The sequence below is a fragment of the Cyprinus carpio genome, chromosome A11 (assembly GCF_018340385.1).
Source record: "Cyprinus carpio isolate SPL01 chromosome A11, ASM1834038v1, whole genome shotgun sequence".
Lineage (NCBI taxonomy): Eukaryota > Metazoa > Chordata > Actinopteri > Cypriniformes > Cyprinidae > Cyprinus > Cyprinus carpio.
Window position 1 is genome coordinate 7994959 of NC_056582.1, and position 14484 is coordinate 8009442.

Here is a 14484-nt window from a genome sequence, read left to right on the forward strand (position 1 = left end):
GCATGTTCTGCCCCTGACCACCACATAGGTGGATATTTCACTTCATTATTATTATTATTTATTAGTTATGTACATCAGAGTGCTTTATAAAGATGTTTACTGTATGTGATGTTTCAGTTCATGATGCTATTAAAGATCATGTTCCTTCCAAACCTGTTTATTCTGCCGTGAAGGGTCACCCGTGTCCTGTGCGGAAACATGCTGAGGTAAATGACCTCGCAAGCTTTTACCTTGATCTAGTACATCTGAGAAACAGTTCTCCGAAATAATCTTTAGATATCTCCTAAATCTCACACCAGTCAAATTTTAGAGTACAGTGACTCAATCATGGCTCATTTTGCATAAAATGACTGCATGACAAATGGCCTTCCTATCAGATGTTCCTCAGAAATCCAGGTGGCACCATCTGTTCTATCTGTATTTGTACCTATTATATGTCTATTTATATTTAATGAGATTTTGAGCATAAATGTCAAGACACTATTATAATAATGCTCATATCTTGTGAGCCCGAATAGATGTATTGATTTTTGGGACAATTATCTCATGTCAGTGTTTGTATACAGAGGTCATTCACCCTCCCTGACAGAACAAACCTGCCGGACAGTTACCTCACCTGAGCCAAACCGACCAAGACATTTAACTTCATGCACATACTGTCTGCAACGACCGAGAGATTCACTCAGACACAGCTGACACGGAATCTACCAGAACATGACTGGATTTTAGGAGGATCCCAGATAGAATTTTTAACATAAAACAAATACATACCAGAAAAGAAAAGAGGAGTCACTTTAGATCAGCAAGGTGTGTTCTTAGTGTTGGGTTTAATTTGAAATGGTACATTATGTTCTTCTCTGATTCAGTTATCCTAAAGCATCTGTTTTCTAAATGCCATTAAGACAAGAACAGGCAGAGCGATGCCAGGAAGCGTGAAGCTGCGCAGCGTCAAGAAGTTTGGACAGGAAAATGTTGGTTATGAATTTTCAGATGAAGGTAAACTGTGTAGCAGTAACTATTCTCAAATCTATATCACACTCCATTCAGATGTTAATGAACATATTGATTCTGTTACAGAGACAAATGGTGATTACATGTAAGTTTTTTTGTTTTTTAAATGAAACCTACATTCATTTTTTCAAAATTAAGTATTGCGAAATCCTATTTGAATGTTTCTTTAACTGAATTTGTGTTAATACAGGCTTCTGGAAAGCATAAAAAGTAATCTTTTTTTTTACATTTTTCTTGATGACGGAAGCTTGTTTTTCACGTTTCCTTTAAGCACCACAAACCATCTCATTCACAGGTCCAAGAAAGGCAAGAAAGAAGAATCAGCCATCCGTGTCAGCTTCTTTCAGCTGGTAATAACCATATACTATAACAATGAGGAATATGAACTCATGCCTTGTCCTGTCTGGGTTCAAAATATATTATGTTACATAGATGTTGCTAGATGAACACCTGTTGGATACAGCAGCAAACTTATAATGACTTGTAGTCTAAAATCAAGGGTTTGTGGTTCGAGGAGATCATCTGGATAAATTTCTGTTCATGATATTGCATTTTTGGTCCATTTAAATATTATGCACAAGTCAATAAAAGCTGTTTTTACAGTGCTTGATATGTTTTCCCCTGCAGTTTCGCTTTGCCAGCTGTCGGGAGATCTGCATGATGATTTTTGGGAGCTTATGTGCGATTGTTCATGGTTCGGCGCAGCCGCTGATGCTGCTCGTGTTTGGGATGCTGACGGACACCTTCATAGAGTACGACATCGAGCTCAACGAGCTCAGTGACCCGGAGAAAGTATGTGTGAACAATACTATTCAGTGGAGAAATCTGACGGAAATAGCACTGAACATGACCAAATCATGCGGGTGAGAGCCAAGGACCCTCAAATATGATGATGCCCTTTGAGGGAAGTCTAAATATAGAAATGCAGTTTTATATTTTAATGTATACAGACACATTTATATTGTGAGGAAATGAGAACACATGTTGTTTCCAAAGTGAAATTATTAGCACTGTCATTTTACTAATGCCAAAATATATTATTGAAATGATTTACTTTATATCAAGTTATTGGTGTATCAATAACTTAGGCTCAAAAAACTGAAACTAAAATTAAAACCATAAAAAAAATGTTACTTGAAATAAAATAAATATTAACTGGAATAAAATAAAAAAAATTTTTATATTTCAGCAAAGACAACATTTCTACTAAAATAACTTAAACTACAATAGAAATAAAAAAAATAAAAACTATATATGTGTGTGTGTGTGTGTGTGTGTATTAAAAACGAAAAAACTCATTCAAAAAATTTATAAAAACTATAATAGTATGTTAATGATACTAAAATAACATTGATTTGTTTAGTGCTTTTTGTTATAAATATACAATAACAAAATAAATATAGTTGGAAGAATTTTTAATTTTAATTTTTAAGAATTTTAAATGGTTTCATTTTTAATTTCTACTGTTAAAATGCATTTCATACTTTTTATCTCCTAATTTTCTCTCAAACATAGTGTGCTCTTCTGTTTCAGGCTACTGGATATTGAATATGAAATGACCAATTTCGCCTACTATTATGTAGGCATCGGAGCGGGGGTCTTCATTCTAGGATACCTCCAGGTGAACCTTTTAAACCGCTTCTCTCCTGTTTTTGTAAATGTGAAAAACTTTAATAATGTGCAGAATTTTCCATGACCTTAATGCAGCTAATTTAAAGTTAGACCCTATAAAGGAGTTTTTTCCCCTCAGATCTCTTTGTGGATAACTGCAGCAGCACGACAGATTCAGATCATCAGGAAGATGTATTTCAGGAAGGTCATGAGGATGGAGATCGGATGGTTTGACTGCACCTCTGTGGGAGAGCTCAATACGCGCATGTCTGAGTATGATACATTCAAACACTTTCCACAGCACAAACACTCCACATAAACACAAGTCACCTAATATTGTGTGTGTATCGTCTCCATATGATCCTAGTGACATCAACAAGATAAACGATGCCATTGCTGATCAGGTGGGGATCTTCATCCAGCGCTTCACCACATTTGTGTGTGGCTTCCTCATGGGTTTTGCAAAAGGCTGGAAACTAACGCTGGTCATTGTCTCAGTGTCTCCTCTCATTGGGGTCGGAGCAGGTCTCATGGCTCTGGTGAGAAAAGAAAATTCATCAGGACTCACATTTCAGATAAAATAGATAGATAGATAGATTATTGTGTGTTCAACAGAAGAAAGAAACTCATACAGATTTGGAACAACTTGAGGCTGAGTGAATGATGGCAGATTTTTAATTTTTGCATGAACTATCCCTTTAATTATAATAAATGAACACTTGTTTTGTTTGTATGTGTGTGTCTAGTTTGTGGCAAAGCTGACGGGAATGGAGCTGCAGGCGTACGCTAAAGCAGGTGCCGTGGCGGATGAGGTTTTATCCTCTGTACGCACCGTGGCAGCATTCGGCGGCGAGAAAAAAGAGGTGGAGAGGTATAACCATCATCTTCACGCATAATGACTCCCACGCTGTCCTGTAATCACTACTTACTGTGTGTTATTTTCTCTGAACTGATACCATAATTTAACCCTCAAACTCTTTTGCAGGTATGACCGTAATCTGATCTCTGCCCAGCGATGGGGCATCAGGAAGGGCCTGATCATGGGGTTTTTCACAGGGTACATGTGGTTTATCATCTTCCTGTGTTACGCACTGGCCTTCTGGTATGGATCCAGCTTAGTGGTGGACACACAAGAGTACAGTCCAGGGACCTTACTGCAGGTACACACATAATCTCACATGCAAAAGAACCCACACATCATGGTTGACTTTATTGTCATTCGTTGTGTGTTTTTTTGTTTACAGGTATTTTTTGGCGTGCTCATTGCTGCACTGAGTCTGGGCCAGGCTTCTCCTTGTCTGGAGGCTTTTGCTGCTGGAAGAGGAGCTGCCACCATTATCTTTGAGACCATAGAGCGTGTAAGAACACAGACAACCCACATCACAAAAACCAGTAGCATCTAGTACTGACATCACTAAAAGAAGACTAATATCTGTGTTCTTATTGTTAACTAAAATGAAAACTAAAACTACCCTATACAAAAAGTTTTCATTAACTTAAAGCTGAAATGAAATGAAAAAAAAAAAAATATATATATATATATAAATACAAAAATTGCTAAACCTAAATAGAAATAAATTAAATCCATATAGAACTTCATTTAAAAAAAAAAAACTCAAAAACTAATAAAAATTACAAAAGCACAAAACAAAAACTCAAAAACTAATAAAAATTACAAAAACACATAAAATGATAAAAACTTCAACTGAAAGTATAAAAATTAAAGCTAATTCTAAATAATTACTACAATCATATATAAATACTAAAATAAATCTGATTAAATCAAAAATTCACAATGAAAATCTTCAGTGAGATCTAATTTAAACTTGTAAATAATCAGCTTTTTTAGGATATGTAAAATGAAAAAGAAATATTAACATTAACATGTATGTTTTTTAATAATTTTCATTTCATTTTCCAATTCTGTTTGTAACAAAAATTAATGAAAAAAAAACTGAAAGTAGAAAAATAAAAGCTTATTCAAAATAATAAATACTATATAAATAATACTGAAATAAAACTGCTCAAATCTAAAACTGTTTAAAAAACACACTGAAACTCTTCAATGAGATCTAATTTAAACATAAATAATCAGCTTGTAAGAAATATTAACACATTTATGTTTTTTATTATTTTTGAATTAATTTTTAAAGTCTGTTTTTTTTTATGATAATATTTAATGTAATAAAGACAGTTGTATTAGAACCACCACATTTGACCACTTTATGTAAAGATGACAAATGAGTGTTAAAGTCCTCCTGTGAAAGATTTTTTGTATATTTAAATAACAGAATGAAAATGCCCAGCAAGCTCAATGCAGGAGCAAATCAAAAGGAAACAGCTGTTTTATTGCATTTCTGACATCCATCTCACACCAGACTCTGTCCAGAGTGATGATTTGACATGAATGCTGTCTTATTTTCAGGAACCAGAGATTGATTGTCTCTCTGAGGCTGGATATAAGTTAGACAAAGTGAAAGGAGATCTGGAGTTTCATAATGTAACTTTTCATTACCCATCTCGACCTGAAGTGAAGGTAAAGCTGAAATTTACACCAGTACAGCCACGCCATCTGGGCTGCTTTAAACAAACTCTACTCACCTCCTTCTCACAGATCCTCGAACAGCTAAATCTGCAGGTAACGTCAGGAGAGACGACGGCGTTTGTGGGTCCCAGTGGTGCTGGAAAGAGCACAGCAATCCAGCTCATCCAACGCTTCTATGACCCCAAAGAAGGGATGGTAAAGAAACAGCACTATTACATACTGTAACATTAGTGGTGTACATCATTCAGAACTCTTGAAACCTTTCTAACATTTTCTTTGACTCCAGGTTACGCTGGACGGTCATGACATCCGGGGTCTGAACATCCAGTGGCTGCGTTCTCTGATTGGGATTGTGGAGCAGGAGCCGGTTCTGTTTGCGACCAGCATCGCTGAAAACATTCGGTACGGGCGACCTGGCGTCTCCAACGACGACATCATCACAGCAGCCAAAGAGGCCAATGCCTACAACTTCATCATGGACTTACCTCAGGCAGGAGACCACCTAACACCAGAACATACAGTGCATACATAGAGGTCATAATTAAGGAACACCTAATAATAATACGAAGAAATGTTTCTTGAGCAGCAAATTAGAATGATTTCTGAAGGATCATGTGACACTGAAGACCGGAGAAAATTCAGCTTTGCATCACAGGAATAAATTGCATTTTAAAATATATTCAAATAGAAAATGGTTCTTTTAAATTGTAGTAATATTTCAAAATATTAGTGTTTTTACTGTATTTTTGATTAAATAATTGCAGCTTTGGTGAGACTTCTTTAAAATAGTGTGTATATAACATATGTGTCTTTTTTATTTATTTTGTTTTTTAGAAGTTTGATACTTTGGTAGGTGAGGGTGGAGGCCAGATGAGTGGCGGGCAGAAGCAGCGAATCGCAATAGCCCGGGCGCTGGTGAGGAATCCCAGAATCCTCCTCCTGGACATGGCTACATCAGCTCTGGACAATGAGAGTGAAGCTGTTGTACAGGAGGCTTTGGACAAGGTCAGCAACACACAGTCACACGTGTCCAGGCAGACATATCACATATGTCAGAATAGTAGACGGTTACATCCAAATCACTGAAGACACAACCATCAATCCTCTGCTGAAGTCCGAATGGGTCGCACCACCATCTCCATCGCTCACCGTTTATCCACGATAAAGAACGCTGATGTGATAGTGGGATTCGAGCACGGCCGTGCTGTGGAACGAGGAAAACATGACGAGCTGTTGGACAGAAAGGGCGTCTACTTCACCTTGGTGACTCTTCAGAGCCAGGGAGACAAAGCCCTCAACCAAAAAGCCCGACAGGGTGAGTAACACACACTCTTCCTGACCTACTGTTACCCCTCTGTGTAACACTTCTCACTATTAACTAGTTGCTTATTAGCATGCATATTACTAACATAATGGCTGTTTATTAGTACTTATAAAGCACGTATAAATGCCTTATTCTGCATTACTATATTTTAGATCCCTTAATCCGACCCCATACTTAAACTTAACTACCTTACTAACTATTAATAAGCAGCAAATTAGGAGTTTACTGAGGAAAAAAAAATCTTAATTAATAGTGAATATGTGTTCCCTAATTTCAAGTGTAACTGTACTCTGTATCAAGGGATAGTTACCCAAACAAGGAAATTCTGTCATCATTTACTCACCCTCAAGTTCTTCCAAACTTGTATGAGTTTCTTTCTGCTGTTGAACACAAAAGAAGATATTTGTGAAGAATGTTGGTAACCGAACTGTTGACGGTAACCTACTATGAAAGTCAGTGGCTACCATCAACTGTTTGGTTACCAACATTCTTCAAAATATCTTCTTTTGATGACAGACTTTTCCTTTTTGGGTGAACTGTCCCTTTAACATGTCTTGTGTCAGTGTTCTCCAGTGCATTGAACTCTGTGGAGCAAAGACGTGGTGCTCTGACCCCATTACCACTGACCTTTTGAAAAACAGCCAGTTTTAACTTGACAGTTTGTTGTCAGTGTCTTTGTTTGTCTCACAAATATTTTGGAGTAAAAAGCAATTAGGCTCTTTAAAAAGTCATCTTAAATACCTCATAACTGCTTTTTATTAATTTACATTAACCTTACATCAGTGTATTGTTTATATACTATTATAGTCGTATTTTGAATTAGCTTTTATTTTTATAATTTCATGTTTTCAGTTTAGTTTTAGTAATTTTCTTTTAAGCTTTTGCCATTTTTTATTAGATTTTATTTGAAATCTTTCTATTAAGCTTTTATTCAGTCTTAGTTTTAGTCAATTTAGTATTTCAATGTAAATTTATTTCAGTTAACCGTTAACATTTCTACTCTTCTTTTTTAAGTTAAAATTAGTTTTTTTCAAAATATGAAAATCATGAACCCTTTAAGCACAAAAACTGTATTAATATATATATATATATTCACATAAAATAATAAGCAAATAAAGTGATATAATTCTAATCTTTCTGTTTCTTACACTTCTCAGAGATGGAGGAAGCTGAAAGCAGTGTACCTGACGCAGAGAGAAAGAGTCTCAACAGGGCAGGAAGCTATCGTGCTAGCTTAAGGTACAAATCTTATGAAGTATTGCGAATGACGATCAAATTAAAAACTGATGGAGAAATATAGAACTATTCATTTAAAGTTGTTGGTTGTATCTATATAATCAATATATTTTAAGTTTATTGCAAAATATGCATATATACATACACAAATATTGAGTATTTTTTTTATAACGTAGGGACACTGACTGGATTACGTCATTTGCAGTGCTTCATTCTGCTATTAAACAAGATTATTTTGAAAATAACTTGAATAAGTGTGAACAGATGGCTTAAGCAAAAGCATATTCAATCAAATAACAACCTCAGAGCTCACAACAGATCTGTCTTTAAAGGTTTATCAGTTATTGCTAAAAACTAATGGAGTTTGTACTTCCGGAACCCGAATGTTGCACTCTTTTCTTTAGAAATTTCCTACTGTTTGGAATTATTAGTGTATGCTAAATAGCTGCATTATTCGTGTGTTTTAATGCCTAAAAACATTGCATACGAAGTCAGCTCTATTGGTGATGCATGGTAAATGCCTAGAAGTATATGTAAATATCACAGTATATTAGTGTTTCACTCTTTCTACCCCACTCTCTCTCTCTTTTACTATATCTGCAGGGCTTCTGTTCACCAAAGATCTCGATCGCAGCTGTCAAACGTTGTACCTGAATTGTCTGTGGCCATCGCTGGAGAGCTGGGCGTTCCTCAGGAATTCCAGGGAATGGTTAGAGCTCAGACTCCAACACCATAAGCCTGACGCAACATCTCGCAGACACCTCACGTATTTGCATACTGTATGTCTGTGTAGAGCGGCCTTCCTGATGACGATTCAGAAGAGGTGGAACCAGCTCCAGTGACTCGTATTCTGAAATACAACGCTCCTGAATGGCCCTACATGCTCTTTGGAAGCTTTGGAGCCGCTGTGAATGGAGGGGTGAACCCTGTCTACTCTCTCCTCTTCAGCCAAATCCTGGCGGTGAGGTTTCCGGCAGCTATTCTTCTCTAGTCCATGTGTTTGCTGTAAGTGTGACTTTCATCTCTCTTTACCTGCAGACCTTCTCGATGCCTGACCCTGTTGAACAACGGAGGGAAATTAATGGAATCTGTCTGTTTTTTGTAGTCGTTGGTTTGGTTTCGTTTTTCACTCAGATGTTACAGGTTTGTCTTCATTTTAAGCCTTTTTCATGAAAACTTACAGTTGGACCAACAATTCTATGCACTTTTTTCTTTACTGTGGAAGCTCTACACCTTAAGGGGGCGACAGAGTTACCTTCAAATGCCGAGCTGCATCCGAAAGCCTAGGCAGCTGACTTGCTGCCTTATGAGGCAATGACTTTGCAGACCGTTTTTGCACAAAGGCACCTCATGAAAGTGATTTCAGACAGGCTTCTGAGGCAACAAAACAAAATAGAACGAGTTTTGATGATAACTAAACAAATATTTAATTGTCATAATACTGATTTCTCGTTAGAAATAACATCAAAAGTGCAAAAAGTTAGTCAGAAACATGCATTTAGACACAAACCGACCACCAAACGCAACTTTAAGACGCCATCTTTATTTTTTTATCCCAACCGTCACGGAATGGGACGCACAGGATTGTGGGATATCAAAGGCAGCGAAGCATCTATGCTGCCCTCAAAGTTCGATCAGAAGAAGGTACCTCCGGAGACAGGAAGTGAAGCAGAATTTATATTCGGATGTGTCTTGATGCCTTCATGCCTTGAAATGCTGCTTTAGAAGGCAGCATTTTAGAGCTTTCGGACGCAGCACAAGTGTCATTCCCTCTTCCTAAATGCCTGATCAAAAATATTCATTATTCTCGCTAATTAAAAAGAGCACTTCTTAATGAGTAAGCACTATGTTAAGCTACTAGGCTAAGCTGTTAGCTTGCCAACTGAAGGCTAACTAAAAACAAAGAAAGAGAACTGCGGTAGGGGAATAGGATACAGTGTTATTTTAGCATTATTTATATACTAGAGAGTGCTGATTTCTATTTGGAATTAGCTTTTTTTGTTTTTAGTTTTAGTAATTAATGTGCTTCTGGAAATTTTATTATATTTTGTTCTTTTTAACTTTATTTTTATTTCAGTCTTAATTTTAGTAAATTTTCTATTTAGAATTTTTGATTTCGTTTAGTTGTAAGGCAAAATTAAAATTTTCAAGTTTTCTCATAGCTATATTACGAAGCTCCGCACATGACATGCAAGAACAAATAAATAAATTGTGCGCACAATTTACTAATTTGTTCCCTCAATGTACTTAAACGTGCACACGATTACTATTGCGTTCCCTCAATTTGCTAATTTGTTCCCTCGATTTGCTAAATCGTGCACACGATTTACTATTTCGTTCACTCGATTTATAAATTGTGCGCACGATTTACTAATTCATTCCCTTGATTTGCTAAATCGTGCACACGATTTACTATTTAGTTCTCTTGATTTATAAATCATGTGCACGATTTAGCAAATCAAGGGAACGAATTAGTAAATCGTGCGCACAATTTATAAATCGAGTGAACGAAATAGTAATTCGAGGGAAAGAAATAGTAATCGTGTGCACATTTTAGTACACTTAGGGAACGAATTAGTAAATCGTGTGCACAATTTATAAATCAAGTGAACGAAATAGTAAATTGAGGGAACGCAATAATAATCGTGTGCACGTTTTAGTACACTTAGGGAACGAATTAGTAAATTGTGCATACGATTTAGCCTACTATTTTTTCCTGCATGCCATGTGAGGGGCTCCATACTATATTATTTAGGTAGCTATAAATATATAAATATTTAAATGTGTCTCATTTTGCAAGATTCTCTTCAAACTGACCAAAAAAAGGCAAAACTGTAGAAGACTTTTTACACTATTATACTCTATATTAACGCCCCCTTTTGGCAACACTGGGAATGCAACACATGTTCTGTTATGAATTGCATTCCAGTCAGATTTCAGAATTTGTTGCTGTATCTGTAAGTTGTAGTTGCATAGCGCCTTGGGTCTACATTTGCTTTCTCAATATCTAGATTATACAGCTGATACAGCTACATCTTTCGTTCTTTCTTTCAGGGCTATGCATTCTCTAAATCTGGCGAGCTGCTGACTCGTAGACTGAGGTGTCTGGGTTTTCAGGCGATGCTGGGAAAGGAGATCAGCTGGTTTGATGACCACCGAAACAGCCCAGGTGCTTTGACCACAAGACTAGCCACTGATGCCTCACAAGTCCAGGGAGTAAGAAAACATTCAGCAGATCCTTCTAGATGACCTGTGACACTTTTCAATAAAAATGAAGCTAAATTACACTAAATGACACCACAGGCTACAGGTTCTCAGATCGGCATGATCGTGAATTCTCTGACCAACATCGGTGTGGCCATCATCATCTCCTTCTACTTCAGCTGGAAGCTCACTCTGGTCATCCTGTGCTTCCTGCCCTTCCTGGCTCTTTCTGGAGGGTTTCAGGCTAAGATGTTAACTGGATTCGCCAAGCAGGACAAAGAGGCCTTGGAGGCAGCAGGACAGGTGAGGCTAGACTAGAGTATGGTCAAACCTGGGGATACACCCATACTAAATTTCTCCGCTGATTATTCAGAATACCATGCGCAGAGCCCAAACTATTATTTTCTAATAGCTATTTAAACTCAATTGCACATAAGGTATTATGTAAGGTAATACTGATTTTTACAAAATATTATTATACATCGGTACATCCCTACTAAAACATCACCAACCCTTCATCTTCTGTATTGAGCTTTTTCAATGTCTCGCTGTCTGTTTCTGAGTTTAGATATCTGGGGAAGCACTGAATAACATCCGCACCATTGCCGGCCTGGGAAAAGAGCGTAACTTTGTGGAAATGTTCGAGGCACAGCTGGAGGCTCCGTACCAGGCTGCACTGAAGAAAGCGAATGTTTATGGCGCCTGTTATGGGTTTGCCCAGTGCGTGGTCTTCATGGCAAACTCTGCCTCCTATCGATTTGGTGGATACCTGGTCTATCGAGAGGGGCTACATTTCAGTTTTGTTTTCAGGTGAAATGACAGTGAAACAAAGTGTTTTTTGGTTTACATTGTGCATTTGGAGTAAATGGATGTCATAATTAGGTAAGGTTCTATCACTACAGGGTGATTTCAGCGATTGTAACCAGTGGCACTGCTCTCGGCCGAGCGTCATCATACACTCCAGACTACGCCAAAGCCAAGATCTCTGCCGCACGATTCTTCCAGCTACTCGACCACATTCCTAAAATCAGCGTCTACAGCAATGAAGGAGACAAATGGGTAATTCAGTTAGCAGTACCAATCATTTACGTCCCGTATTTCCCAGACAAAAAGTCACACCATTGGGTGAAAACACAGACAAGTCGCATTTTATTAATTACATTCAGAAGTAAAATGAAGCATTTAAAAATGTTACAAACACTATAAATGTTATTTTATTTTCCCCCAGTAAACAAAAATGTAAAAAAATAAAAAATAAAATAATATGAAATCAATTAAAGAATGATTTCTGAAGGATCATGTGACAGTAGACTGGAGTAAATTCAGCTTTGCATCACAGGAATAAATTACATTTTGAAATATGTTAAAATAGAAAATGGTTATTCTAAATTTTAATAATATTTCACAATTTTTTATATTTATTTTTGATTAAATAAATGAAACTTTGGTGAGCATAAGAGATTTCCTTTAAAAACATTTAAAAAAGGAAGTGCACATTCCAGAATCATCGTATCTGTTACAGGACTGAACATAATTTGTCATATTTAGAGTATATACTCTATGTTAGGAAATATAAACAAAATAAAACAATAAAAATAAAATAAAACGTTGCATTTTACTACTGCATTATTTCTTTGTCCAGCAATATAAGAATGTTCTGGATAGGCAGGAAGACACAGTCTGACCGTCATATAAAATGACTCTCTCTTTCTCTTAGGATAATTTTAAAGGGGACATTGAGTTTATAGACTGCAAGTTCACATACCCGTCCCGGCCAGATATTCAGGTTCTGAATGGTCTGAGTGTGAGTGTTAGACCGGGACAGACTTTGGCTTTTGTTGGCAGCAGCGGCTGTGGCAAAAGCACCAGCGTTCAGCTACTGGAGCGATTCTATGATCCTAACAATGGACGTGTGGTAAGAAAACTTTTCACAGATTATGAATTGAGTTTTTGCATCAAATGATTTTGAGTTTGTGATCTAATCATTGTTTTTTATCGATTAGCTGATTGATGGACATGAATCTACTCGGGTCAATGTTGCTTTCCTGCGCTCGAAGATTGGGATCGTCTCTCAGGAGCCGATTTTGTTTGATTGCAGTATAGCGGAGAACATCCGCTACGGAGACAATCAGCGCGATCTCAGCATGAATGACGTCATCGCCGCAGCCAAGAAAGCCCAGCTGCATGACTTTGTCATGTCACTTCCTGAGGTGTTCGATGGGGAATCTTCATTTTATAAGAATTTTGAATGAATGCTGCATTCACTTAGTGTCCAACTCTGCTTTAATTCTACTAAGCTCTTCACGTCTTCAGATTAAAGTAATTTATTTATAAAGGACATAAAAACAGCAGAAGTTTATGCAACATTATGTAGCCTAATAGTTTGAAATTCTTGAAGTTTGAAGATTTTAAGTTTGAAGCAGTTTTAATTTTGAAGTCATTTTTCAAAGTTTAGAGTTTAAAGGTTTTAAAGCGAAAGTTCACCCAAAAATGATAATTCTGTCATCATTTACTCACACTCAGTAAGAATTGTGTTTGTCTTCAGAACACAAATGAAGATATTTTGAATGAAATCTGAGAGATTTCTGTCCCTCCATTGACAGTCTATGCAACTACCACTTTGACGCTTCATAAAGAAAATTTTCTGAAGGGACTTAATTGCTTTATATAATGCTTTTATTATTCACATATAAACATTTATCAACACACACATCAGTTATGGCAAACCGAAGCTCAAGCACGCTTGCGTGAAATGTGAGAACCAATGAGATTTGCTCTTGTGCATCAAGCAAGTATACGGCTTAGCTTCTATTTATGTTCGCTGATCAATGTAAAATGCTGTAAAAACAAAAGTTGATTGTTTTTCTGTCCCATGATGCAGAAATACGACACTAATGTTGGTTCCCAAGGTTCCCAGCTGTCCCGTGGCCAAAAGCAGCGCATTGCCATAGCCAGAGCAATCATACGAGACCCCAAAATACTTCTGCTGGACGAGGCCACCTCAGCACTGGACACAGAGAGTGAGAAGGTGAGCAGGAAAGCCAGAAGCAGAGTTTGAGAGGATCTTCCTGTTGTTGAGAACTCATACAGTCGTATGTTTGTCTGTGTGTGTGTCAGACTGTACAGGAAGCACTGGATAAAGCCAGAGAAGGCAGAACATGTATCGTCATCGCTCACCGTCTCTCTACCATCCAGAACTCTGACATCATAGCTGTGATGTCACGGGGTTACGTCATTGAGAAGGGCACGCATGACTATCTCATGAGCCTGAAGGGCGCGTACTACAAACTCGTCACGACCGGAGCGCCGATCAGCTAATCTCACACTCAGCACTCAGTACTAGAGAGGCTGATTACCAAGCCTTCTTTCCCAGAAATATTTTTACTGCATTTTGAGTAAATGTTGTATAAAAATTGTGTATCAAAAGAAAACTTTGTTAATCTAATAACTGAATGCTGTAAACAAATTCTTAAATGTGTTGTTTGTTGTATTCATTGCAAATGAATGTATTTATGTACTATCAAATAAAACATTTATCGATTAAACAAAAAAG

At 37.1% G+C, this 14484-nt stretch overlaps 1 protein-coding gene across 1 annotated transcript; it reads left to right on the forward strand.

The window, feature by feature from the left end:
* Positions 1-603: 603 nt before the first annotated feature.
* Positions 604-14483, forward strand: LOC109070374 (bile salt export pump-like). Its single transcript, XM_042767001.1, has 28 exons — positions 604-807; positions 903-996; positions 1078-1096; positions 1307-1361; positions 1639-1874; positions 2545-2632; positions 2762-2895; positions 2990-3161; positions 3369-3493; positions 3608-3782; positions 3867-3980; positions 5048-5158; positions 5237-5362; positions 5454-5657; positions 6002-6172; positions 6281-6482; positions 7649-7730; positions 8331-8436; positions 8521-8688; positions 8766-8870; positions 10782-10943; positions 11031-11234; positions 11500-11741; positions 11834-11990; positions 12649-12846; positions 12935-13141; positions 13813-13959; positions 14049-14483. Exons 2-28 carry the CDS (start codon positions 921-923, stop codon positions 14247-14249), a joined length of 3987 nt encoding a protein of 1328 aa, XP_042622935.1. The 5' UTR covers positions 604-807; positions 903-920; the 3' UTR covers positions 14250-14483.
* The last annotated feature ends 1 nt before the right edge of the window (position 14484 follows it).

Coding starts and splice junctions, on each gene's coding strand:
- LOC109070374 (XM_042767001.1), top strand. CDS start 921: ATGCCAGGAAGCGTGAAGCTGCGCAGCGTCAAGAAGTTTGGACAGGAA. Junction 2,896..2,989: donor CTCAATACGCGCATGTCTGA/GTATGATACATT, acceptor ATATGATCCTAG/TGACATCAACAAGATAAACG. Junction 11,742..11,833: donor CATTTCAGTTTTGTTTTCAG/GTGAAATGACAG, acceptor CTATCACTACAG/GGTGATTTCAGCGATTGTAA.